The sequence below is a fragment of the Gossypium raimondii genome, chromosome 11, assembly GCF_025698545.1.
Source record: "Gossypium raimondii isolate GPD5lz chromosome 11, ASM2569854v1, whole genome shotgun sequence".
NCBI classification, from domain to species: domain Eukaryota; kingdom Viridiplantae; phylum Streptophyta; class Magnoliopsida; order Malvales; family Malvaceae; genus Gossypium; species Gossypium raimondii.
In genome coordinates, this window is record NC_068575.1 from 57472101 (window position 1) to 57497460 (window position 25360).

The following is a 25360-nucleotide window of genomic DNA, read 5'->3' on the forward strand; positions in this document are numbered from 1 at the left end:
AATTCGATTAATGTTATTTCGGGTCGGTTAACCGACTAAACACCCCTATGTATAGCAAAATCTACCGGGGCAAGTTGGATAGTGTGATACGATGTGTTGATCCGATCTCCCGACTTTTAGAAAATCTATAAAGAACATTAAACAATAGAAGTAAGCTTAAAAAAGCTTAGTAAATTCGTTGGCTTTAAACATAAATCTTACCAAAATTAATATAATAAATTCAACAATTAATTAATAATACATTCTTCCCGTCAAAAACACAACATAATTCGATGAATACTTTTCCCTCAAATCAATATCAATAAAAAATGATAAATCTTTCAATTTCAATCACATAAGTCTTTTGTCAAACCTCGTCAAATCGGAGAACGGCTTATAGATATGAGTACATTGTAGTCAAAATCCCGAAGGCTGCACAGAAGCACGTAAGTGCAAAACAGAAACCCAAAGGGTTGAGCGAAGCTCATAGGAACTGTATGGAAACCCATTAAGGTTAAACGGAAACTCATATGAGTTAAGAGAAGCTCGTGGAGCTAAACGGAAAGTAAACACAAAAGTTCACAACAAATGATGAACCTCGGTTTACTTAGGTAAATTGCCATCAATTCATCATTTACATTTTCCGTCAATTCATCCTTTACATTTTCCGCCAGTTCCTCCTTTATATTTTCCGTCAATTTATCCTTTACATTTTTCGTCAATTCATCCTTTACCAAAGAACAATTATACTCAATCCTACGTCTCCACTCGGTTTTGAACATTCAAATCAATTTTATAATTTAACAGTAAAATATTTTTTTTAACTATAGATATAAATAAATACATAATAACATTCATCAAGTTAATAAATAAATATAAAAATTTAACCATACGAACTTACTTGAGTTAAATTGTAAGATTTGTAGTAATTCAGGGACTATTCATTATTTTTCCTTTTTCACGTTTGTCTACAGGCTCTTGATCTAAAATGTAAAATTATTCATTTATCAGCATATATTTAAATTTCAGTCCACTTCACAATTAATACCCTCACTTTTCAAAATTACACAATTACCCCAAATTTTTATAGTTTTTACAATTTAGTCATTCACCAATTAGTTTATTAATTGAGCTAAATTTTCTCAATTGAAAATTTATCTAGATATTATAAGCTATCATACTGTCTTTTATCAACAAAATTTTAGTATCAAACCCTAACTTTTAATCTTTTCACAATTTAGTCCTAAAATCATTTTTTTTGAAATCACTTGATAAAATTACCATATAACAAAATTAAAGCTCTAAATCCATGTTAATTCATCACAAAATTCCAACACTAATCAATGGTAACTTTCAAAATTACCCATAAAATCAAAAACTAATGAAATAGATAGTTGGATCTAGTTGTAAAAGTCTTAAAAACACAAAAAATTCAAGAAAAGAGCAAGAATTAAACTTACTTGAAGCAAAAATAAGAAAAGGACTCTCGCGTTTTGAGCAGCTCATTCATGAAGAAAATGGTCTAGAGTTCTCTTTGAATTTCAATTTGTTTGTTTAATTTTACAAAACTTTCCATTTTACCCATTGTTCACACTAATTTTGTTATTTCTTGTACACATATGCTGTTTCAGCCTTCTAATGAGTGTATAATTTCCTTTTTGGTCCTCCCTTATTTAACTCTCAAGCTATTTAATCACCAATTTCTTAATTAGCAAGTTTACACCTTTTTCAATTTAGTCCTTTTTACTTAATTAACTATCAAAACGTTAAAATTTTCTAACGAAACTTTAATACTAACTTAATGACACTTTGTAAATAATTATAAAAATATTTATGGCTCTGTTTATAAAATCGAGGTCTCAATACCCCGTTTTCACAACCAATTTACCTAATAAATTATTCTAAAACCCAAATCACTAATTCAAAAGTCTTCCTAAGATCACACTTGACTCGGAAATAATAATTAATAAAATTTTCAAACTCACTTGTTGGATTTAGTGGTCTCGAACCACTATTTTCGACACCATTGAAAATTGGACTGTTACAATAATCTTGTCGATTTAGTTGGTATCATAAGTTAAATCGGCACCAACTCAAATTTGATGACAATATCATAATAAAAATTGTATTCTTTTAATATTCTTAATTTAATGTATATACATATTTAAATTTTGTTTTACTCACAATTAAATTAAATTTCTTTTCATTTTAACATTGTACATTTTTTAATTTGTTGTTATTATTAATTAGTTTCAAAATATATATTAAAGATACCTTTATATTTGAAAGTGGTACAACTTTTAATATTTATTTAGAGGTATAGTTATTTGCTTAAATTTAAAGGGTTTTTTAAATAAAATGTTTCATTTCAAAGTATCAAATAGACTTACTCATGGGCTGGGTCACTTGGTTTGCCCGAAAAGTGGGAAGGTTTGGGTAAAAATATAGATCCGAAAAATGGCCTTAGACAAAAAAATAATGCCCATTTTTTAAACGGGTCGAGCCTCGGGTAAGGCATTTTTGGCCCAGGTCTGACTCGAATTCACAAAAGGACAAAAAAATTGTTATTTTTTTTGTTGTTTTAATACTATTTTCTTATTTTTTTCTCCCTATTTTGCTAGCATTTCACAATTACGTTACTACCATTTTGTTATTATTTGAATATTATATAATACTTGCTATATTGTTAATTTTGTTATTATTTTAGAGGCATTTACTTGTTAAGTTGCATCTATCTTAGAGTTATTTAAGTATACATATTTTTAAAAATTTATTTTCAATTTGTTGGGAAATATTTATTTTAATATTTTTAGTATTTTTTATATATGATATATATTTAAAAATTATATAAAAATAAAAAAAAACAATACAGGCAGGTTGAATCCAAATTTTAGTATTTTTTTGGGACAGACTTAGACAAAATTTTAAATTAAATTTTTAGGTTAAACCAAACCTAACAAACAGGCTTAAATTTTTGATTGAACCTAACCTAAACCTCGACCCATAAACTCCTCTAATCTCAAATAAACAAAGGCTTACGGAGTAAAAGTAACAGACGAAGACTTTAATTCCGTACAAGACAAATATGAATTTCTAATGAGAGCGATTGGGTCTAAAGGCTAAACCCAGTTGAGGGAAAATTATCACATAACCTACCTATACAATGTCTATTTTAAGAGACTTTTTCGTAATTAAAAGAAGTAAAAAGGGTATTTACGTCATATCATGTTAAACAAATGAAAATCCCACAATATCGCTTCCGATCTTGAATATTTGCTTTGAAGTTTCAATAACACTGATTCTTTATTCGTTTCTTGTGCAGATTTGCGATCAAAATTCTTCTATTCTCCTCTGTAAGTCCTTTCTTTCTCCCTCTATTTTTTATCGTTAATTTTCCTATATTTTCATTTCGTTATCAATTTTTTAGAAATGATAAGATATGTTTGCAACTGGGTTTATTTAGAATTGAACTACACGCGGACTTTAGTTTCTGGGTCATTTAATTTCTATTTTTTCTTGTATTTAATAGTTACCCAATTTAATCCATAGCTCAAAGATATGGTCTTTACTGCTGGAAAAATTGAAAAAAAGGAGAAAATATTTGGTTGTTAATTGATTTTATTTTATCTGCTAAATCATCCATAAAGAAGAACTGCAACTTTGACGTTAATTATTCTGGATTTTATTGAATTAATTAGTACCTACTGCTAGATTTTATGTTTCTTAAGCTTGGTTATTTGGATTTGGAAGTTCAGTGGTGATCCGATTGTTTGGTTTCTAAACAATAATATATAGTAGTAAATACTATTTTTTCATGCATTTGGAGGCTCTTTGTAGGTCATATCCCTATATTCATGTGTCAGAAATAAGTGTCAGACAATTATTTCAAGAAGAATGAAGAGTTCAAGCAATATATTTTCTTTAATAACTTCTTTATTTAACATCTGAGATTAGCAAATTTGTCTTTCTTTTTGTGTGTTTAGACGAATCTGGTTTATCTGCAAAGGATCCTCTAGGAGACAGTTGAGTGTTTAACTATTATGTCGTCTAGGCGTCATGTTCGTTACAGTCCTTTAGCTGTTGATGAAGATGATGATTATAATGGTGGAAGGCGTTTCGACCCAAGGTTTGATTATTCACCAAAAGCCTTTGATAGAGTCCCATGGAAATCCATTGTCCTTGCAGTCTTTCTGCTTTGTCTGGGGTGCTTGCTTCTTTTTCTTTCGTTTTTCATCTTCTCGGGGCATATGGGAGGAGAGAAGTCACAGGCATATGGCCTTCTAGTCCTCGGAATTCTTACTTTCCTTCCAGGTACGCAACTGATTCGACAAAATGTGTTTTTAACTGGATGGTGTTGAAAGTATGTCTAACTGTTGAATTGGTGATTTGGTTTAAAAATTTAAATCAATTTTCAGAGTTATGCTTAACTTGTTTCCTTAGTACCTGATGGTTAATGATATTTCGTTATGTAATGGTGAAATTAGTCTGGGTTCTCAGGGAGGGAAGTTGTTTATCATCCTTGGATAATTATTGAATACTAGTATAGAGCTTGCTGTGAAATCATTGTTTTAATTGTTTCATGTATGCTGTTCACTGGTCTGGACTTGGGTGGATCTAGTTATGATATTGCTAAAACATATGACCCTTGCATTTATGGTTATAGAGCCATAGGGCATTCCATTTCTTGTTTTTTATGTATTGCTGACTTGGGGACGTTTTGGGTGAAGATGACATCTAAGTTATTGGGATGTGGGTGTGAGTGTTGGATACGGCATGTATCTGTTCTAGGTATCTTTTTTTTTTGAAGTTTTCCATATATTCAGAGCGTACTTAGAGGGTCATATACCAACCATTTCTAGGTATGCATTGGACATGGGTGTGGAACATTAATACTTTAAAAGAAAAAGGAAGAATTGAGCAGCACTAGATGATTTTAGCCCCTTTGTTTGGATGGAGGGAGATGGTATGAGAAATTTTCTTGTATTTCCTTGAAGTTGAGGGAATTTTAGTGGGAGAAAATAAATTCTTCCTTCTATGGAACTTCCAAATTTTGATTTCCTTTAAAACTAATTTCGTCACGACCATTTATTCGGGAAGCAATAATAGGAAAACTCTATGCTTTTGATCAGACTCACTTATATTTATTTCATTACGATCCCATTTGCAACAAACATTCCTGTGAGAGGCATTACATACCAAAAAGTGCATGACAAATACAACTGTGGCATTGCGGCATTGCAGGCGAAGTTTTTATTGAATAACTTAAAAAACCATCATTCTGATGTCTCTTTGAAAGCCTCTTAACGATCTGCTTCGATGCTATCTTTAGCTATTGTCAAACTTCAAAAGAGTGTGACTGATGCTATTTTTATTGATCGGAACTTGTATGCTGCAGGTTTTTACGAGACTCGGATAGCATATTATTCTTGGAGGGGTGCTGAAGGATACAGCTTTGCTTCCATTCCAGATTATTAAGACTTGAGGTTTGTCGAGGGATGCATCCCCCTTCCCTCCGCCGCCTCCTCTTGTATTGAACTAAATCGTAACATTATAGTTAAAGAGATTGTTTAAAGCAACCTTACAATGCTGTAAATTCATGAATTTTGAGTGCAATCTATTCGTTACTTTAATCGTAAACAGGCAGAAAACATCCTTTAGTTCAAGTTTCTTTCCTCTTAGAGACAGGTTCAGCCATATGTAAAGGGCAATGAATTTTTTTATTTAAGTCGAATTTTATTTTAAACAGTAATATGGGTTATCGGGCCTGGTCAAGAAAAATTAAAAGTTCATACTGTTGTCCGACCTGACTCATAGAGTCCAAAGGTATCTATGTTTTTCTTTTTCTTCTTTGGATGTAAAAAGGTCATGGAAATTGCTGTTGAAATGAACTCAGTGTTTGGTTTCCTTTGAATATACATTTTATTTAAATTTAAATGTAAAAAATAGTTATTTAATATTTTATTGTTTTTGAATAATAAAACAGGCCAAGGAAGTTAAAACTGTGATGATCCAGCTGTTCTCTGGTAAAAAAAAGTTAAATTTGTTTTATTTGGATTTTTAATATTTATTTTCATTATAAGTTGTGTAATTATAAATTAGTATTAGTTATTGAAATTTTATGTATAAATAGAATATATGTATTAAATATATGGTGTTTGGACTATGAACATGTCATATTGATTTTATATTATTTCAATCAAGACAAGCTACAATGAACAGATTGTGCGTCAATGCTCATTTAAGTATTTTTCCCTTTGACATCATTTAAATATATTGTTTAACCTACATGTATTTATTTATCCTAATTATTTACATATATTTTGACCCTTTTTTAAATAAAATAATTGAGATCTTCTTTCCTTTTCGCTTCTTGTATATAAAAAGTTTTCCCTCGATGAATACAACATTCGAAAAAAAAAAAGGGTCATAGCTTCGCTTGTTTGGTCTTCTCCGATCGAATTCCCCATTAACAAAGAAACAAAGAAAGCCGAAGCGGAGGCAGTTTCGATCCGATCATGTGATTTTTACACTTACATTCCATGATCTTTTAACTGCTTTGATTCGATTGATTTTGATTTTTTTTTTTTTTTGGTTTCGAATTTAAGGAAGAGAAAAATGGATGGATCAGAGAAAAGTGGACTGGAAGGTGTATTATCACCTACTTACAAGCTTGGAAAAAGGATCGGAATCGGCACGTTTGGAAAAGTGAAAATAGCTGAACATGTATTGACTGGCCATAAAGTTGCTATTAAGATTCTTAAACTCACAAAAATTAAGAATATGGGAATGGAGGAAACAGGTATGTTTTTTTTTTATTTAAATTTTTGAATGAATATATTTTCGTCACTTTTGTGTTTACTATTTGTTAATTAGATTGATCACGTTATTTATAAATTTCTGAAGAATTTTTTTTTATATTTTTTAAAGTTTGATTTACTGTTATTTTCGAAACATAAATTTGCAAATACAATTTTCTATGTAAATTTTGAAAATGGAATTGCATAAATTATATATATAAATTAGGTAAGATATAATATTTGAAAGCTATAAAACCATGAATTTTAAATCTAGGATTTCAAGTTAATCCAAAATTAATCATTTGAAAAGTGTCCAAATTACAGAAATCTAAGTTTTCAAATGCAACTCAAATATCGTTTTTTCCTGCTATAAGATAATAACAAAATTTATTCCTATACTTCAATAAAATTGTTAATGTGATATCTATACTTTTAAATTATTCGATTTAGTACTTATACTTTGATATTCTATTTTAATTATATTAAAATTTGACACATATTACCACGTGGACCATTTGAAAGGTGCCACATGACACATGACATGGTGGGCTTGCATCAAATTTTCCCTTTTTCTTTTACATCATTTTCTTTTTTAAGCTAAAATATTAAATAAAACATAAATAAAATAAAAGCATTTTAATCAAATTCAATGACATTGTGACGTGTACTAAAAAAGTTAATTTCCTTCTGATATAAACTCCTTTTTTTTTTTGTAAATTTCATAATTAAAATACATTAAAAAATTAATTAATTACCTTTTCATTTTAACCTTTAATTAAACAAAAACTACTTCTCCTCTTCTACTTTTTTTTTGTTAATACCCTAGTTGCCCTTTGTCACCATAGTCAGTTGTCGGGCCGGCGATCAGGGACCTCCTACAGATAACCCAAAACTTCCTCTTCTTATACGACTTATTTTTTCAAAATAAACACCAAAACTTTCCATTATGTTGTTGTTAGGGTCAGGTACCAGAATGATTAACAAAGATAAAGAATAGGTACCAAATTAGTCAAATTGAAAGTATAAGTACCACATTGACAATTTTGTTAAAGTACAGGGGTAAATCTTGCCATTATCTCAATAAATAAAAAAGAAGTTTTGGTAGCTTTGTCGACCAGTGTTTGGCATGAGTTAAGGGGGGGGGGGTACATGGATGGATTCTTGCGTAAGGTAGTCACAGTATCGACTGAGAGAAGCTTAATATTTGGTGCAGTTAGAAGAGAGATTAAAATATCGCGATTGTTTATGCACCCTCACATCATACGACTGTATGACGTCATCGAGACCACAACAAAAATATTTATAGTTACAGAATATGCGGAATATGGGGACCTCTTTGATTATATTGTACAGAAAAGAAGGCTTAAGGAGGATGAGGCTCGCAAACTTTTTCAGCAGGTCTTGTTGGATATATCTATATATATTATTGATCATTAGTCTACTTTATGTTCTTTTTTCCTTGGAAACTATAGGCATGAAATCTTGGTTTGGGAGCAGATAATTTCTGGGGTGGAGTACTGCCACAGATGTATGGTGGTTCATCGAGACCTTAAGCCTGAAAATTTGCTTCTGGATTCCAATTTTAATGTGAAGATTGCTGATTTTGGGTTTAGCAACATAATGAGAGATGGTCATTTCCTTAAAACAAGTTGTGGCAGCCCAAACTATGCTGCCCCTGAGGTAGGAGTTTGTGAAATAAAAATTAATGGTTGATTTCATACATTTTTATTGTTTATTTAATATCAAACCTTTTTTCACGTTATGATGGAATTTTGTAATGTATGTGGATCTTCATTTGCTATAGATTGTTTCCGGTAAACTATACGCTGGGCCTGAAGTGGATGCATGGAGTTGTGGAGTTATATTGTATGCCCTTCTCAGTGGCACCCTTCCTTTTGAGGATGAAAGCTTTCATAACCTATATAAGAAAATAAAGGCAAGTAATATCAAGATAAATAGGTCTTGATTTGCATATTTATGCTCATTTGATCTTCTGTTTGTTGCTTCTCTCTATCCTGTCTATGGTTTCCAAATTGGATTTCCACGTTTTGATGATGTTTCTTACCTACCCGCTTAAATCCTGAAAGTACTGACTACTGAGTTGAAATTTGCTTTTTTTTTTTTTTGGGGGGGGGTCTTTCAGGCCGGATGCTACACTCTTCCAAGGCATTTATCTGCTGGTGCTAGAGACTTGATCTCACGGATTATTGTAGTTGATCCAATGAAGAGACTGACCATTCCTGAGATCCGCCAGCACCCCTGGTTTCAGGCACATCTTCCCATATATTTAGCTGTTCCCCGACCAGATACAACGCAACAAGCAAAAAAGGTTCTTTTTTTTCTCTACTGAACTGCTATATTAGATATTTTAATACTGTACTTGTTATGTAACATGAAACCTCCTGATTGAAACATAAATTTCAGGTTGATGAGGAGATCCTTCAGGAAGTGGTTAGGATGGGGTTTGAAAAGAACCATTTAGTCGAGTCCCTTCGGAACAGAGTTCAAAATGAGGTTTGGACTTAACCTTTTTTTTCCTTCCTTGATGGGTTTGAGTAGTTTCTTATTGCGTTATCTTCCAGGGAACTGTTGCTTACTACTTACTATTGGACAACCGTTTCGGAGTCCCCAGCGGCTATCTTGGAGCTGAGTTTCAAGAAACTATGGTGCACTTCTATTTGTACCTTCTTATAACAATTAAGTTACACCAAATACACCAAATATAGAATGATATACAAGTGGCAGTTCACACCGAATAAAATGCGAAAAGACAATAGAATAAGCATGATTCACACTATAAATGGTGCAAAAAGTTACTAAAATTGATGGTTTGAGAATGTTGAGTACATATTTGAGCAAAGTGTGAATGCTATTGTTTTATTTGTTCCTCTTCTCTTAGAAGAGGGAGTATTTTATAGATGATGGTTTGTAGTTGGTCTTTCACCCCATAATTAGCTCTTTCGTAAGGTCTAACTTACACTCAAATCAGAATATGGTTTGGATGTGATCATTTTCAAGGTTGGTAGACTTGGAAAATTGAAAAGATCGATAAAATTGAATCTGAAATAATAGTTGTTTTGGATGATGTCGCATCTATGAGGCATAGAGGTATAACATACCTTTTTGTCCATTTTATCGCTAAGCATAACGTAAACCTACCTGTGTCATGAATAAAAAAAAAAGAGTTTGGGATTCATGATTTAATATATAGTCCGCCAGTGGAAAACATTTTTGTTAGTCTAGTTGTCATTTCTTCTTACCTTTGCAGACTTCCATATAGAGTCGGAATTCTTATACATTTTTTTAATCCATATTTAGGAAACTACTAGCTTCAATCCCCCCCATCCAATTGAAGCTGCAGCCCCAGGTGTTGGACACAGCCTTCCAGGATATACTGATAATCAAGCAATGGATTTAAGAAGCCCTGAGAGAAAATGGGCACTCGGACTTCAGGTTGGGTTTGCGATTTCCAATTGGTTTTCCTACTGATAACAGTTTTCGGAAAATGAAGTATAATTGTAAATGTGGTTGACAGTTTTATTTACTAGTTAAGAAGTTTGGACAAGTAAGTCCAGTTTTAAGTATGTAGGCATGTAATTGACATTGCAGGGTTATTTGTTTATACAGTCAGGAGGCCAGCCTTTCCAAATCATGATGGAAGTTCTCAAAGCTCTGCAAGCAATCAACGTCCGATGGAAGAATATAGGGCATTATAACATGAAGTGTAGGTGGCTTCCCAGCTTTATTCCTGGTCTTAACAACAATCACTACTTTGGGGATGATGAATCCACCGTCATCGAAAACAGTGGTGTTACCAAGTCCCCGAATGTTGTCAAGTTCCAATTGCAGGTAATGTATTTCTTTGTTTGTTCGAGAAAATCAGGTGTTTTTGGCTTAAAATGTATGATTGATGATGGGCAGCTTTACAAAACTGAAGAGGAGAAGTATGTGGTGGATGTTCAGAGGCTTGAGGGGCCGCAGTTTCTCTTCTTGGATGTTTGTGCTGCATTCCTTCAACACCTCCGGGCCCTTTAGCTGGAATTAAATGCAGGCTTGGTTAAGGGGTTTTATAGGGACTCTTGTAAAATAATTTAGTATACAATCCATAATAGTAATGTTAGTATTAAAAGCAATATTGATATCTGTGCCAAAAAATGTAATATTAGTATCTTTATTCATAATTTTCTATGTATTATATTAATAGATACATAATAATCTTAAAATTTATAATAATCTAACTGGTATCTATTATATTCTACAAGCATCCGCTACCGACTCCTTTTATATACATATAATATTTTTACATTACTATACCAAAATATTTCTAAATATTCGTTATATCAAGTTCTTCCCTCACTCACTGTCACTGAAATGAGTTATACCATAATAAGTGGCATGAATTAACTGGCTAATTTGAGTGATATCTACTACTACAAGGAGGCTGCCTTTATCAGCGGAACATGCTATCGTTGGTCCCTGAATTTAATAACTCTTTTCATTTTGATATTTGAATATTTTTGTCCACATTAAAGTTCCCCTCAATCAAATAAGTTCTATGAAGAAAAAAGAAACAACATTATTTTGTGCAAGTGGGGTTGTTTACGAGATTTGCGATAATTTGGGTAATTGAATATTTTTTATTAACTATATAATTATATAAAACTTAAAAAAAAAAAAAAAACTAAAACTAACCTTATTTCTCTTTTATCATCACTCCCCGCCCCCACCCCACAGCCACAGGAACAAAAACGATAACAATAGTAAAAAGCTGAAACGCTGTCGTTTGTCTACTTTTTATTATTAAAAGGTGAAGGAAATAATATTCGAAGCCCGCGAGCCACGACGATTGCCATCTCAGGTTCTCTCGCATTCTCTCCAATTTCATCATTTTTATAATTTTTGAAAATTTTCGAATTTCGACCTGATTTTAAATTTTATTTTCCTGATTTTAGTTGATCTTGAAGAGAATCATTGTTAGATAATAAAGAAGCTAAAAGATGAGTGAAGTTTTCGAAGGATATGAACGGCAATATTGCGAGCTATCGGCGAATCTTTCCAAGAAGTGTACGGCGGCGGCTGCACTTGGTGGAGGTTGTAATCCAAAATTTTCATTTGAACGAGTCTTTTCTTTTATGTTAGTTTCTTCATTTCCGTGCTCCTGATTGCGTATACTTGATGGCATAATAGATTCTTATTTCCTTCTAATTTAGCGGAATAAAGCATTCTCAGGTTAATTTGTGCTTTTTTGTTTTTATGCTGATTATCAATTAGGGTTTTATTAAAAATAAATTAAAATAAAATGCTTAATTTGGAGATATGAAGATGAAGAAAAGGAGATCAGATCTTCTTTATCTCCTTTGGTTTTTAGACTTTTATCTAAGTTCATTAATACTCATGATTTTCATCGTGCTTTTTTGCGGCTTACAGTATTTTATTTTTATTAGTTTTTTGGAATTCGCTGAAGTTTTGCTACTTGAGGTGGGAACTTTAAGTTAAATATATCTAAGGGATGAATTTGAAATGCCTGAATTTTAAGCGATAAACATGGAATTTATAAACTAATATTGATATATAAAGTAGAATATATGTTATAAATGGAATTGGTTTGCAGTGATTTAATGTTAAACTGTTATGACTGAATTCTAGTTTTGGAATTAACTTGCATTGCTTTATCATGTGCAATGGCGTTTGCTTTTGTTCTTTACTTGGGATCTTTAAATCGGTGTATTATTATTTGCGAGTAGAAACAGAAGAGGAAAGTTATACGAAACAGTCAGGTAGAGGGATGATTATTTTGTTACTTGGACTCAGATGTGAGTATTGGACGCGGATATATATCTGACATGGGTATGTTAATTTTTTTTTTGAAGTTTTTTTCTATGTATTTGGAGTGTCTTGGAGTGTCACGTTCCCATACTCATGTCTTAATATGCATCTGGCATGAGTGTCGGACATGGGCACTTCAAGAAAATTAAAGGGTTGGAGTAACATAGGATGATTGAGATATATGAATCTTAAAAGATGACAATAAAGAGAAAAGAAGAGATAGAAAAAGTTAGAATCAAATCCAGCACTATTCGAAAGTTTTTGGCCTGTAGATAATGGCATCCACTGCTTGAATCATTGAGTTAGTGAAGGAATGTGACAGTGAAGAGTTTGTTAGAGACACAATTAAGGCTTGAATCTTAACAATTTGTGTTTCCTTTTATCGAGTAATGCAGTAGGTTTGATTTTTAAGTCATTGGAGGTGTTGATGAGAAATGTTTTCAAAGTTTTTCAAGCATCCTCCTTTATAGTTAGCCAATTGTTCTTGTTTCAAGTAATTGATTGTTTTCTTATTTTCAGAGCAGAAAAAACAAAAAGTTTCTGATATAAGAGCTGGATTGGAGAATGCAGAAGATCTGGTAACTGGTCATTTCATGTTTTGATTCTCCTATGTGGTTTTTCCTTTCACTTGACTATTTAACTTGTTGCTTTTCTGGTTATCAGATTCGGAAAATGGACCTTGAGGCAAGAAGTTTGCAGCCAAATGTCAAGACTATGCTTCTTGCTAAGTTAAGGGAATATAAATCGGACCTTAACAATCTGAAAAGCGAAGTTAAAAGAATTGCATCTGGCAATATAAATCCAGATGCTCGAGATCAGTTGTTAGAGTCTGGAATGGCTGATGCACTCACGGTATGTTTTGGTTCTTCTAACTTCCTTTTAACATGCCGTTTTGATCAGTTGTTACCGTTTGCTTTCCTTACATTTAACTTTTGATTACTTATAGATGAATATGTAATAGGCATCAACTAATCAAAGATCAAGACTAGTGATGACTACAGAGCGATTGAATCAGAGCAGTGACAGAATTAGGGATAGTAGAAGAACCATGCTCGAAACAGAAGAGCTTGGTGTTTCCATTCTTCAGGATTTGCATTCGCAGCGACAGGCTCTCTTGCATGCCAATAACACGGTATCTCTTTTATTCACTGAGGTTTTCTCCTCTGTTTATTGCATATGACCTCCAATTCTCTACCATAAGTAGTATGCTTTTTTTAACTTTGGTTTTCTCGTATTTGAGTTATGTAACTTCATTCAAGCCCTATTTGTCGACTGTGGAATAGTAGCTATTTTGTTTGATTATTATGATGTTAGTATTCTCATCTCGTAGCCTTCAAGCATATTATTCTTTTGCTTCTTCCTCCCTCTTTTCTGCTGACTATTGCATGAGCATGTTATGTCAAAAAGCTTATACAATAATCCTAAAATATCTCACATTAAGCTATAATTTTCGACTGTAAACCAGTTTGGATATCTATTAAAAAGTTGGGGTTTTTGTTACGGTTGCAGCTTCATGGAGTGGATGACAACATTGGCAAGAGCAAGAGAATTTTGACAGCCATGTCAAGGAGGATGAACCGGAACAAGTGGATCATTGGCATCATTATTGCAGTTCTTATCATCACTATTGCCGCTGTTTTATACTTCAAACGTGTTAAATAGGTAGTGGCATTCTGCATCTTCACCATCTTGGCTCTGGGTGTTTCTGAGAGTGATAAGTTTATTTTGTCCTTGCAATGTGCTTCATTAATCCACAGACTCGGTTTTATTCATTCATTCATTTCAATTCTATGTGGTGAACGTTAAGAAAGAGGTTGACTTCAGTCCTTGGATTTGGGACTTCCTTTTAAAGATTTTATCATTTATTTGGAGGATAATGTGGTGTCAGACATACAAAGAAATAAATGTTGTTTATATACAATATTGGGGTGAGGGTAAATGGGTTGAATTTGTGTCAAGTGTTTGACAAAAATTTTAATTATTGTTCCATACAAGTCAAAAGCATAAATATATATTATCACGGTTTTAGCATTTTATATAAAATGGTAATTTATTATACACGATCTTTGCATTTTCCATTGGATCTTCTTTTGTGATGGATATCCATGATTATTTTAGAACAACTGCAAACTAATGCTAAAATAAATAAATAAATAAAATATCGAACTCTATTCTTTGAATGATAGAGATATGCACATCAACTATTGAGTCAAATGCTAAAATCCACGATAAATGAAAATTAACGATGATGGAGTTAATTTTTTAGAGATCATTAAGATAAAATTGAAAATATTTATAAGTTTTAAGGGTTAATTTTTTTAAAATTATGACTAAATTAATATAATATGTAAAATTTGATGGCTAAATTTATTATTATTATACCGATTTTTAATTGTCACGTCTGCGTACCATTTGTAATTTTAATAGGAGTGAATTATGTAACCTTGGTGCTTAAATTGTAAATTTTCTATTGTGAGTGCCTAAAATGATTTTTTTTTGTACTTGGCGACTATCTATGTAATTTACCCTGAAATAATTAAAATAATTTCTAACTAAATAAAAAAATTGCCAAAGTTGAATTGGGTGGATTAAAATTTATATGCACCATAATTATAATTATATTGGTTGGATTATCAAAATCGTAATCACATAAAAATTATAAAATATATATAAATATAAGTGGATCTTTTCAATAAAAAATTATAAAAAATAAAATTATTCAAAAATTAAATCTAAAATTGGTGTAAATTAAAGAATTATCCACAAATATGTTATTGCTACAGTTATGGTTCAAGCCACGGCTAGAAGTGATACCTAAAGCAACATCATGTGTTACTAGCATTGGATGAATTTATCAAAAAGCAAGGGAATACCATTCTTTATGTGCAGATTTCATTACAGCTTATGCTTAATTGAATTTAGTAATAGTTGAATTTTGTTATTAGTTTTTATACTTTACAAAAGTATTTTTAATTTTTATATTTTTCGAATCGATCAATTTTAATCTCTATACGTTTTGAATTGTTCGATTTTAATCCTGATCCAAACAGTAATAATTAAACTCATTTGATTAAATTCAATTACTATCATACATATAGTCTATTTTCTCCAATTAAAAAACTAAGACATCACACTATTGCATTATTCTACGAGCAGTAACTACCTTCTGTAACAATATCAGCACCCCCAAGGAAGGATCTTGGATCAACCTGTTATGTTTGCCGCGTATAATCATCCAGTTGAATCATTTTAAATTTTAAAAATTGATATGATAAGTAACATTAGGTATTATTAATTTAGGATAAATTTATCGAAAAAACACGGGAATAATATAGCTTGTGTAATCCGTTGAAATTAAATTTAATAATAGTTTTTTTAATAGATTTAATTATTCTGATTCTTTGTAAATAATATTTTAATTTTAATAAAAACAACTTTTTAAATACTTTCAAGGTAGCCCAGGAAATGATATTTTGTCAACCGTCCCAACTACTTTACGGGGATTGGCCTTCAACCGAAATGATTTAATATTATTTATAAAACATCTTAACAGCATTAAGCAGCAGGGGATGTAGCTCAAATGGTAGAGCGCTCGCTTTGCATGCGAGAGGCACGGGGTTCGATCCCCCGCATCTCCATTTACTTATACATTGTTTTTAAATTTTGGTGAAGTAGCTCCGGCGGTTATCTGATCTCTCTTTCCTGAAATTTCTACAATCTGCAAGCAAGCAAGCTATCATCAGCACCCACCTTTATCCTTTCACCTTCTCTGCCATTACCTTTCAATACCACATTTCTCTTAAATTAGTCATTGTTTAGCATTTTTGAACTAAAAAGCCACCAACATATGTATATATGATACGGTGAAATGAGAATATTAAAATAAGATAAGAGAATAAATACTTTCCAATTAACTAACTATCACCATGCAGGTTAGTTTTCAAGTACATTAAAAAGTTAATTCATGAATTTAAAAACTTTCATCACCAATCGTACTTTCTGACTTACCCCTTTGACAAGAATGTCGCGAATGGCGCCACCCGGTATGAAAGTGAAAGCGGGCGGAAAAACAAGGCTAATGGTGATCTCACAGTCACCCCTAATCCGGCTTTTGTTGCCTCTTCTAATCATGCTTTCACACCAAGTGCGAAATGCGATGATGAGTCATTTACTTTGTCAAGCCCTTGGAGTTCACATCTTGTCTGCAACGGCACTTCACCTTTGGATTTACATATATATATATATATAAGGGATGAAGGAATGGTGTACATGCAAAGTGTAATGATCACTTGGAGTACTGATTGATGACCCATGCATATTAATATGGAACTTCATCAAGCTTTATTAATTCACAGTGAAAATATGGTTTACATGAAAAAGTGTTATGAATAGGTTTTCAAGATTTTTCCATCCAATGGTGCATCTCCCTCATTTCAAAGCAAAAACAATATTAGTTCAATTGCTAGTTGTGAGTGAGGGTAAAAAGACTCTCGGTAAAGGAAATGCTATGGTTTGAAACCCAAGGAGGTAAAGCTTTGAAAAGTGGATTAGATGCTGAAAAACATGAATACCTTGGCTATAAGTAGACACACAGTGACAACCTGGTTTGATTGTGGGATTATACAAAAGCTAATTTGTTTGGTTCACATATTTGCTTACCGACTGAACCTCAAGAAGTTTTGTGATATCCGAAGGAACTTGGGGTGGGTATTTGCATTTCAACCTAAAGTCAATTACTGGCCACACCTTTAGGCCCACCACCTTTAATGGCATCATCTTAATCCTCCATTCATCCTGCATTATATGTTCAACCCAAATTATACCATACTGATTTCTAGCTGTTTCAATATCTGAAATCTCTATAATTGTTGATGGTGTAGGTAAATGATGATACAATTGAAATCTTCTGTACTCCTCAACTCAACTAATGCAAGCTTTTAGAATTTAATCAACTAAACTAAACTAAACTCAAATTAGAAAAAAAAAAGAGCAAATTACCTCATAAAGCTGTTGGATACTATGTTTGTGAGGAAACATGGCATTGAAAACTCTGGGTTTATCCTCCAAATACTCGTGAAACAAAGCCTGTACAAACCCCATCTAGGTAAGAAATGAGTCAACCTATGTTGACTCTGTGATTCTCAATAAGCTTAATATCGGAATCTCAAGAAAAGAAAAGAGGAAGTGGGCATACCCAAGGAGTCTCATAAAGGGGAATATCAGTGACTATTTTTGCAGAATAAGTAGCTGGCTTTACTGAAAACTCATTCCTCACCAAATATTTGTGGGATTTTGGTTTCATATTCTTTAAATGCCATTCAAGTTGTGGTTTCTTCTTCAGCTTCACTTCCCTTTTCCCATTCCTCAAATTCTCAAGCCTACGCTCTAAATGATAGTTCAGTTGCAATGGAGCAACTTTACTCATATTCTTTGTTATTTCCTTCGCTAAATTCTAATGCAAAACAAACACTGCAAAATCTGTGCATCCATTCTGTATTCTGCATTTTGTCTGTAATTGTATTTGAAGTATTTTATATTTTTTGGTATGCTTATTATATTAATTTTGAAATATTTATATATTTTTAATTACTTTTCATGTTCATGTAATTGTGGTGCCTAATATTTTCACTTACGTAGACAACTCAGAGAGAGAATGCAAACATAACAATATTATTATGGTAGATGTGCTTATCTGTTGCCCTAAATCAGCCAAGTGAATTGATGTACTAATGTCGTGTTTATTTTTTATTATTATCAATTCTCTAAATACAAATACAACATAAATGACTAATATGTTAAAACGTTAAATAAAAATATTATATATATGTATTAAATATATATGGGTTTTGGTTTTGATATATTCTAATTTTGAATTTATTGTACTTTGGAGTTACTTATATGTACTATAGTTTTAGTGCATTGAACATGTATTATTTGTGATTTATATTTGTTAATGCGTAAGATCAATAAGGGAGGAGGCAAGAAGAGAGTGGTGGTGTACCACCCTCCTCCCGACTTGATTCACTGGGTCTAGATCTCAGGTGCTATTATACATACTACTTAACAAAAATTTCAAAACAGTTGACAAATATTACTCTTAATCTAGAATGGTTGTTCACTAGGGATACTTACACATTCAGTTGATTTCCACACTAAGTTGAATACTATCAATTTACCAATCAATTCATATTCCAATTCAATATTAATCTCAAACTCATACTAATAATGAAATAACTAGATCGTTCAGAAGAATTCTTCACAACTCTTGCTACAAACACGATGATACCCAGATTAACGAATAGTGTAGTTACCATGAAATTCTAGAATCAAAACAAGATGCTATCCAGATATGGAGGATTTTAGATAATTCATATAGAACCCTACATAGTACAGACAAACTTAGACCAATGGATACTTATTTCTTTCATAATTGCGAACACGCCTATATTTTAAACTAACAGATTATCATGGCGAATACCCTCTTCGAACATACAGATGCGTACTTCTTTTCAAGGAGCTTCTCTTAAGAATCTTTTGGTTACATCACAGAACTAATTAAACCAAAATATATTCAAACATATCATAACTTAGCATAGAGATATCTATCAAGAACATTTTGAATGTACCCAAAACTTACCACAATGCGATACATAATTCTCCATATAAACTTAGCAAAGTATGCCACAAGGGTCAAACAAACTACGCCACAAAGGCTAACATAATACCACAAATGCCAACTTAAAATGCCATAAAGGCCAAATCAGAATACGCTAAAAAGGTTAATAGAATGCAACCTAGGCACCCCATGAACTGTCATGTTTGCAATATAAATTTGCCTAAACTCACATTGCGTGAGGTTTGCCCATTTTCGCCCTAGAACATGCAGAGAACCCCAGTCGATAAATACGGCTCATCCGCCTTTTTCTGAATATGCCATAGCCATGGACTTTTCTTCAGAATTGTCCTACAAATATTCATGTTTATTGTCTCGAAAGACTTCATCGAATACCACCACGGTGTCAAAACTCACATCACATAACCTCTCAACACTTCGCTAAACCCCATTTTCTCAACATTTTTAGTCATGCATCATATATCTACCTAAGCACACATTCTTGTATATATATACATTTGCTTCACAAAATCACATGCACCTATACATACAACATATTACACACTTAACTCTCATGGGTATTACACAAAATCACATACACACGCTTAGCAAGCACTCAATGACTCATGCATCGCTACAGAAACATCAACCATTATAAGTTTCTGGAATGATTATAGGAATTAAGACTAAAGGCTCACCTGATACGTACATACAGTAGCTCGAAACTCCAGACTCAGACATTTTTCTCGAACCAACAGCAGCCACTACTAAAAAAACATAAATTCACTATTACAACTCTCATACTTACAATTTACTTATCATCTAAATCATAGATAACTGTTGGAAAAATCCGGTTTGAAAATAGTTTTCTTGCAAAGCAGAAAATTAAAATTTTGAAAATCTACCGGGTTTGTGATGTTTATAGCAATAAACCTTAACCGAATTCGTACTTGTGTTTTTAGATAAGCGAATTCTTGACGTTTTTTGGCTTTCAATCAAACGATCTTCTCTACTATTCTCGTGCCTCGAACTGCTTCGAGTGTGTGTTTGAACCAATTGAATCAAAACATAGAAACTAGAAAAAAAAATCCTTTTGGGGTGAAAACAAAAATTCTTTCTTTAATAGATTCCGATAAAATTGTTATTCTAAACAATATTTTTATAAGTTGGGAATAAATTCTCTCTATTTTTTGACAGAATAACAACCTCTCAAAAGTTCTGTTAATAGCTCTACTAGTGCCATCTATTTATAGGAAGAAAATGTAGAACTATTGTAGAGTTGTAAAGGTTTATTTTAATTAGAAAAACAACATTCTACTTAGATTAGGAGAGGGGTGAATGACTCACCCTTGTATTTCTACTAAGGTTGTTACCCCTTTCATGTTATATGAAGGGTTTTAGGCCTCTCTCACATCGGGTTCAATTACGAGTACTTCTCGGGCCTTTTTGACCCAATACTCTGTAATATGATCTGACTTGATTTAGTTTTTTATTTCCCAAAATAAAATTTAATATCTACATATTAAATGATTTTCTCACCCTAATGTTACCCTAGTAAAATTTTGACGATTTTATCCCTCAGTAAAATTTTGACGATTTTACACCCGTTAAAATTTTGAGAAAATTCATTCAATATGTCACAACTCAAGATGTTCATTATGATTGAATGATTTATTTTCCTTTTCGGGCTTCAAAACAGTCCAAAAACATAAAATTATTCTTCCATCATTTTTTAAGTAATCCTATATAGGATTGTAAGTTTTCATTTTTATTTTCATTTCCATTTTTTCTATTCATTCTTTTCATTTCTATTCAAACATGCAATTCATTTTTTGTTTTAACGAGCTAGCGGAGGGACTGATTGGACATATGTGGTTGAGGCTCAAATGATTTATAATTAAGTTTTGACTTTTCGCCTATTAATTATAAACTCATTTAGTCATGAAGTCATTTTACTATAGTATCATGACTGACCTCTCTTCAACTACATACTATTGCAAAAACAACTACTAAATGCTTGTCTAATGATCTTGTCATAAGTGTGTTACCCTAATAGGATATCTTTGATCTCTTTGGGATAATACTCATTCTCCCAATATGATCCTATTTTATCTCATGGTAACCATTACATCTTCCTTCATGAAAAGTCAATTACTATCAAATAGTGATCAAGTCATCCACCACAAAGACGGACAACTCGTGGCCACGTTTACTTTTCATCAACCATGTAATATCAATGGGAGGATATCATTTACCCATGTTTTGGGCAATGAATTTCACTGTTATGAATGACGTTACATACTACAGAAGTTGTACATCCAACATACTAGCTTTCTATTCCTTATCTATTTGAACTTAAGCTTTTACTTACATCAAAGTGTATGAATCATGCATACATAGTTTGTCATCCACTCAAGATTTAGGTATACCACACTATGAACGCCACAAGTGAATAAATCCATAAAGGGATTCATAATCTATTTTGCTTGAGTCTTGTCCGATGTACTGCCAGTCCATTCAGTCACATTTATGTCTCTATCTTCTAAGAGTCATCTGCTCCGATGCCCAAGACAAGGCATCTTCCATATTGGACTTGATGGACAACATATTAGTTCTTTAATCTATTTGCTCATTTTCGATTAGACTAAAGACATGTTTAGGTTCGTCTACTAATACAAGCTATGTAACAGCTCGATTTTTCAATGATGTTGGAAATAGTAGTTTCGAGGCCGCCAAATCTGGCAAGTAAGTTCGTAAATATTATTATTAAATATTTATGAGTCAAATATGGTTTTAAAAAGGTGCTTGAATTGGTAATTTATATTTTATAATGATTTATTAGGTTCGAGTGGTAAAACTCTAGGTCAAGTGGTTTTAGAAAGTGAGGTATCGGGACCTCGTTTCTATAAAATGAGTCATAAATATTTTTATAAATATTTACGGAGTGTCATTAAGGTGGTATTAAAGTTTCGTTGAAAATTTTTAACATTTTGATAGTTAATTAATTAAAAAGGACTAAATTGAAAAAGATGTAAAATTTTCTAATTATAATAATTAAGTGATTAAATGGATTGATTAATAAATAAATAAGGAATTAAGTAATAAATAAACCTAAATTAAAAAGGTGGGGCGGCAAGTTAAGGAAAAATAATAAAATAAAGCAAATGAATGGCAAAATGGTAATTTTGATGAAATTAAAACATACAAATTGAAATTCTAAAAGTTTCTATGCAATTCATCTTCAATTTCAGCTTAAACCGACATAGAAGAGAGCTCTTTAAGCTGATTCTTCATATTTTGCTTCATGCGAATTCAATTCTTATCCGTTTCTTGTAATTTTTATGTTTTCGAGATTGTTGCAATTAGGTCCAACTAAACCATACATTCGTTTTTTATTTTATTAAAAATTTTTGAAGTTGGTATTGATAAATATTAGATTTTTTTATGAATAACATGGATTTAGAGCTTTGATTATGTTGTATGATGATTTTACAAAGTGATTTTGTTAAATATTAATTTTAGGATTAATTTGTGAAAATGTTAAAATATTAGGGTTTGGTAGTGAATTTTGGATTTATTAAGGGCTTTATGAGGGCCTATAATACAAATTAAGGGATTAAATTGCAAAATTGTAAAAGTTTAGGGTAATTGCATAAATTTAAAAATAAAAGGGTATTAATTGTAAAATGAATTGGAAATGAAATATATGCTAATAACTGAGTAATTTTATATTCTAGATCAAGATCTCGTAGAAACTCGTGAAAAAAGAAAAATAGCGAAATAGTCCCTAAACTTCTACAATTACTACAATTCAGTCCAGGTAAGTTCGTACAGTTAAAATTTAACATTTGTATAAATTTATGATTGGTATTATGTATATATTCTATTGTTGGAAATGAATTATTGTTTGAATTATAATATTGAATTAGATATTCGGTTTGAATTGAACACGGGATTTGAGTACGTTCGTGATTTGGTGTATGACGGGGGTTTGGAGTAGAGATGGTATTGGAGGAAGATATTAGTATTTTACCCAAGTAAACCGGGGTTCAGCTTTGTTGCGAACTCTCGTGTTTTACTTTCTATTTGGCGTGATTGCGTAGATCAGCTCTTACGAGCTTCTATTTAGCTTTCGAGCTTCTGTTGGCGTATTCGAGAGGACTAGCTCTTATGAGCTTCAGTAGACAATGTACTCTTATCCATAAGTCGTTCTTCGAATGGAGAAAACTCAGTAAGGTGATTTATTTAATGAATTTGAAAGACATGTTACTTATTTTTGTATTGATTTGAATACAGATGTACTTATCGATTGAAGTTGTAAATGACAGGGAATTGTCATGAATGATTTTTATTACTTAATTTATTTTAGTTAGTTCGGTAAGATTTTTATTTAAACCGTTGAACTTATTTGTCATGAAGGTTGGACGATCGGATCAGCACTCAAGTCACACTATCCAACTTATCTCGATAGTTTTTGAAATATTAAATACAATTTATATGACAAGTATAGGTTTTTGTACGGTCTTATTCAAAGTTTAGCTTATGTAAATATTACGAATAATAATATTTTGTTTATATAACCAACTTACATATTGGTATGAGATTAATGTGTAATTGTGATGTTAGTATAAGTGATATATGTATATATGTATTTGACTTGTAGTGAACTTTGGTAACTTGGTTAGGCAAATTAATTAGGTAAGTTTGGATACTTGGTTGACATGTTTTTAAGTTGTCATTTTAGGTGCCTAAGGGCATATTGGTTGTATGTGGTGATAATGCATGTTTGAGACTTGATTTTTAGCTTGTTTTGAATGCTTTGTTATAGCTTATTGATGTGAATTTTGTTAAGACTAGGTTGGTGTAAATTTGAGTGAGAAATGTGGCTTAGAAAATGGATTATTTTCGTCCACACGGGTAGAGACATGGGCATGTGTCTCAGCCGTGTGTGACATACGGCCAAGTGACACGACTATGTGTCCCCTGTATCTTCTTAAAAAAGCAAGTAAGTATGCTCACACGACTTAGCACACGGGGCTGTGACTTGGCCGTGTGACCCAAGTCAGAGAGTTATATGGGTACGGACACAGCTGGACACAGCCGTGTGTCCCTATTTCGAATGCCCACATGGCCTGAGACATGGGCGTGTCTCCTGACTATGTGAGTCACATGGCTGTGTGACCCCTACAGTTTTGAAAATTTTCAATGTTTTCTGTAAAATTCTTGGAGTACCCGATTTAGTCCTGACTTGTTTCTAACGCGTATTTTGGGGCCCGAGGAATCTTATAAGGGATAATATGTTTGATTTCGATTGGTTTATGACATGAATGTTATATTATATGAAATGTCTATTTATTTGGTCTGTAAACTATGGCAATGCTCCGTAACTTTGTTCTAGCGATGGATATGGGTTAGGGGTCTTACAAGCTGTCTTTTCGTTCTACTATCCGACCATATAATACCGCTTAGAGGTGTTAATGGGCTGGGCTAGGCTCAACTAAAATTTTAGGCGCATTTGCTAGGCCCGGCCCGAAAAATGGGACTAAAATTTTTCTGAAGCCTGACTCAGATAAAAATGCTAAAACCCGGGCCCAACCTGGCCCGCCTGTATTTTTTTTTATTATCTTTTTTATATAATTTTTAAATAAATATAATACATCAAAAATACTAAAAACATCAAAATAAATATTTCTCAACAAACTGAAAATAAAATTTAAAAAATATGTATACTTAAATAACACTAAGATAGATGCAACTTAACAAGCAAATGCCTCTAAAATAATAACAAAATTAACAAATGCCTTTAAAATAATAACAAAATTAACAATAAAATAAGTTTTATAAATATCCAAACAATAATAACAAAATAGTAGCCACATAATAGTAAAATGGTAGAACATAGGGAGAAAACAACAAGAAAATAACATTAAAAAAATATAAAAAATGACAAATTTTTTTGTCCTTTAGTGAATTCGAGCCGGGCCAATCCCGTGCTAAAAATGCCTTACTCGAGGCCCGGCCTATTTTTTAAACGAGCCTTATTTTTTATTCAAACCCATTTTTCAGACCTATATTTTTGCCCAAACCCTCCCACATTTCGAACAGGCCTTCGGGTCTCTAACAGCCTGACTTTGGGCCTAGTCGA

General features: G+C 32.1%; 4 protein-coding genes and 1 non-coding gene across 11 annotated transcripts; 4 read left to right on the forward strand and 1 right to left on the reverse strand.

Annotated features, from left to right (window-relative positions):
- The first annotated feature begins 3178 nt into the window (after positions 1 to 3178).
- Positions 3179 to 5728, forward strand: LOC105802481 (uncharacterized). The gene is made up of 3 exons (XM_012634151.2): positions 3179 to 3332; positions 3963 to 4290; positions 5375 to 5728. The coding sequence occupies exons 2-3, from the start codon at positions 4020 to 4022 to the stop codon at positions 5452 to 5454; spliced, it is 351 nt and encodes a 116-aa protein (XP_012489605.1). The 5' UTR covers positions 3179 to 3332; positions 3963 to 4019; the 3' UTR covers positions 5455 to 5728.
- Positions 5729 to 6305: 577 nt separating this feature from the next.
- Positions 6306 to 11040, forward strand: LOC105802478 (SNF1-related protein kinase catalytic subunit alpha KIN10). Of its 2 annotated transcripts, none has more exons than XM_012634140.2 (11): positions 6306 to 6496; positions 6585 to 6778; positions 7990 to 8174; positions 8274 to 8456; positions 8581 to 8712; positions 8920 to 9105; positions 9201 to 9290; positions 9359 to 9442; positions 10095 to 10229; positions 10386 to 10625; positions 10698 to 11040. In XM_012634140.2, coding segments are annotated over exons 1-11 (1545 nt in total). In that variant the 5' UTR covers positions 6306 to 6494; the 3' UTR covers positions 10812 to 11040. The 2 variants fall into 2 exon arrangements, with proteins under 2 accessions (XP_012489594.1, XP_012489595.1); XM_012634141.2 differs by having other exon boundaries at positions 6317 to 6496; positions 10404 to 10625.
- A 472-nt stretch (positions 11041 to 11512) lies between these two features.
- LOC105802480 (vesicle transport v-SNARE 13) lies at positions 11513 to 14523 on the forward strand. 6 transcript variants are annotated; one of them, XM_052623983.1, is made up of 6 exons: positions 11513 to 11634; positions 11729 to 11867; positions 13122 to 13180; positions 13266 to 13454; positions 13564 to 13734; positions 14112 to 14523. In XM_052623983.1, exons 2-6 carry the CDS (start codon positions 11774 to 11776, stop codon positions 14262 to 14264), a joined length of 666 nt encoding a protein of 221 aa, XP_052479943.1. In that variant the 5' UTR covers positions 11513 to 11634; positions 11729 to 11773; the 3' UTR covers positions 14265 to 14523. The 6 variants fall into 6 exon arrangements, with proteins under 6 accessions (XP_052479943.1, XP_052479944.1, XP_052479945.1 ...); XM_052623984.1 differs by having other exon boundaries at positions 13127 to 13180; XM_052623985.1 differs by lacking the exon at positions 11513 to 11634 and adding an exon at positions 12521 to 12623 and having other exon boundaries at positions 11727 to 11867.
- A 1644-nt stretch (positions 14524 to 16167) lies between these two features.
- TRNAA-UGC (transfer RNA alanine (anticodon UGC)) lies at positions 16168 to 16240 on the forward strand. The gene has a single exon. It is a non-coding gene; the product is annotated as a tRNA-Ala (tRNA).
- Positions 16241 to 16726: 486 nt separating this feature from the next.
- LOC105801445 (uncharacterized) lies at positions 16727 to 18027 on the reverse strand. The gene is made up of 4 exons (XM_052623706.1): positions 17797 to 18027; positions 17601 to 17687; positions 17233 to 17396; positions 16727 to 16931 (listed from the first exon to the last, which is right to left on the reverse strand). Exons 1-4 carry the CDS (start codon positions 18025 to 18027, stop codon positions 16730 to 16732), a joined length of 684 nt encoding a protein of 227 aa, XP_052479666.1. The 3' UTR covers positions 16727 to 16729.
- Positions 18028 to 25360: the final 7333 nt, after the last annotated feature.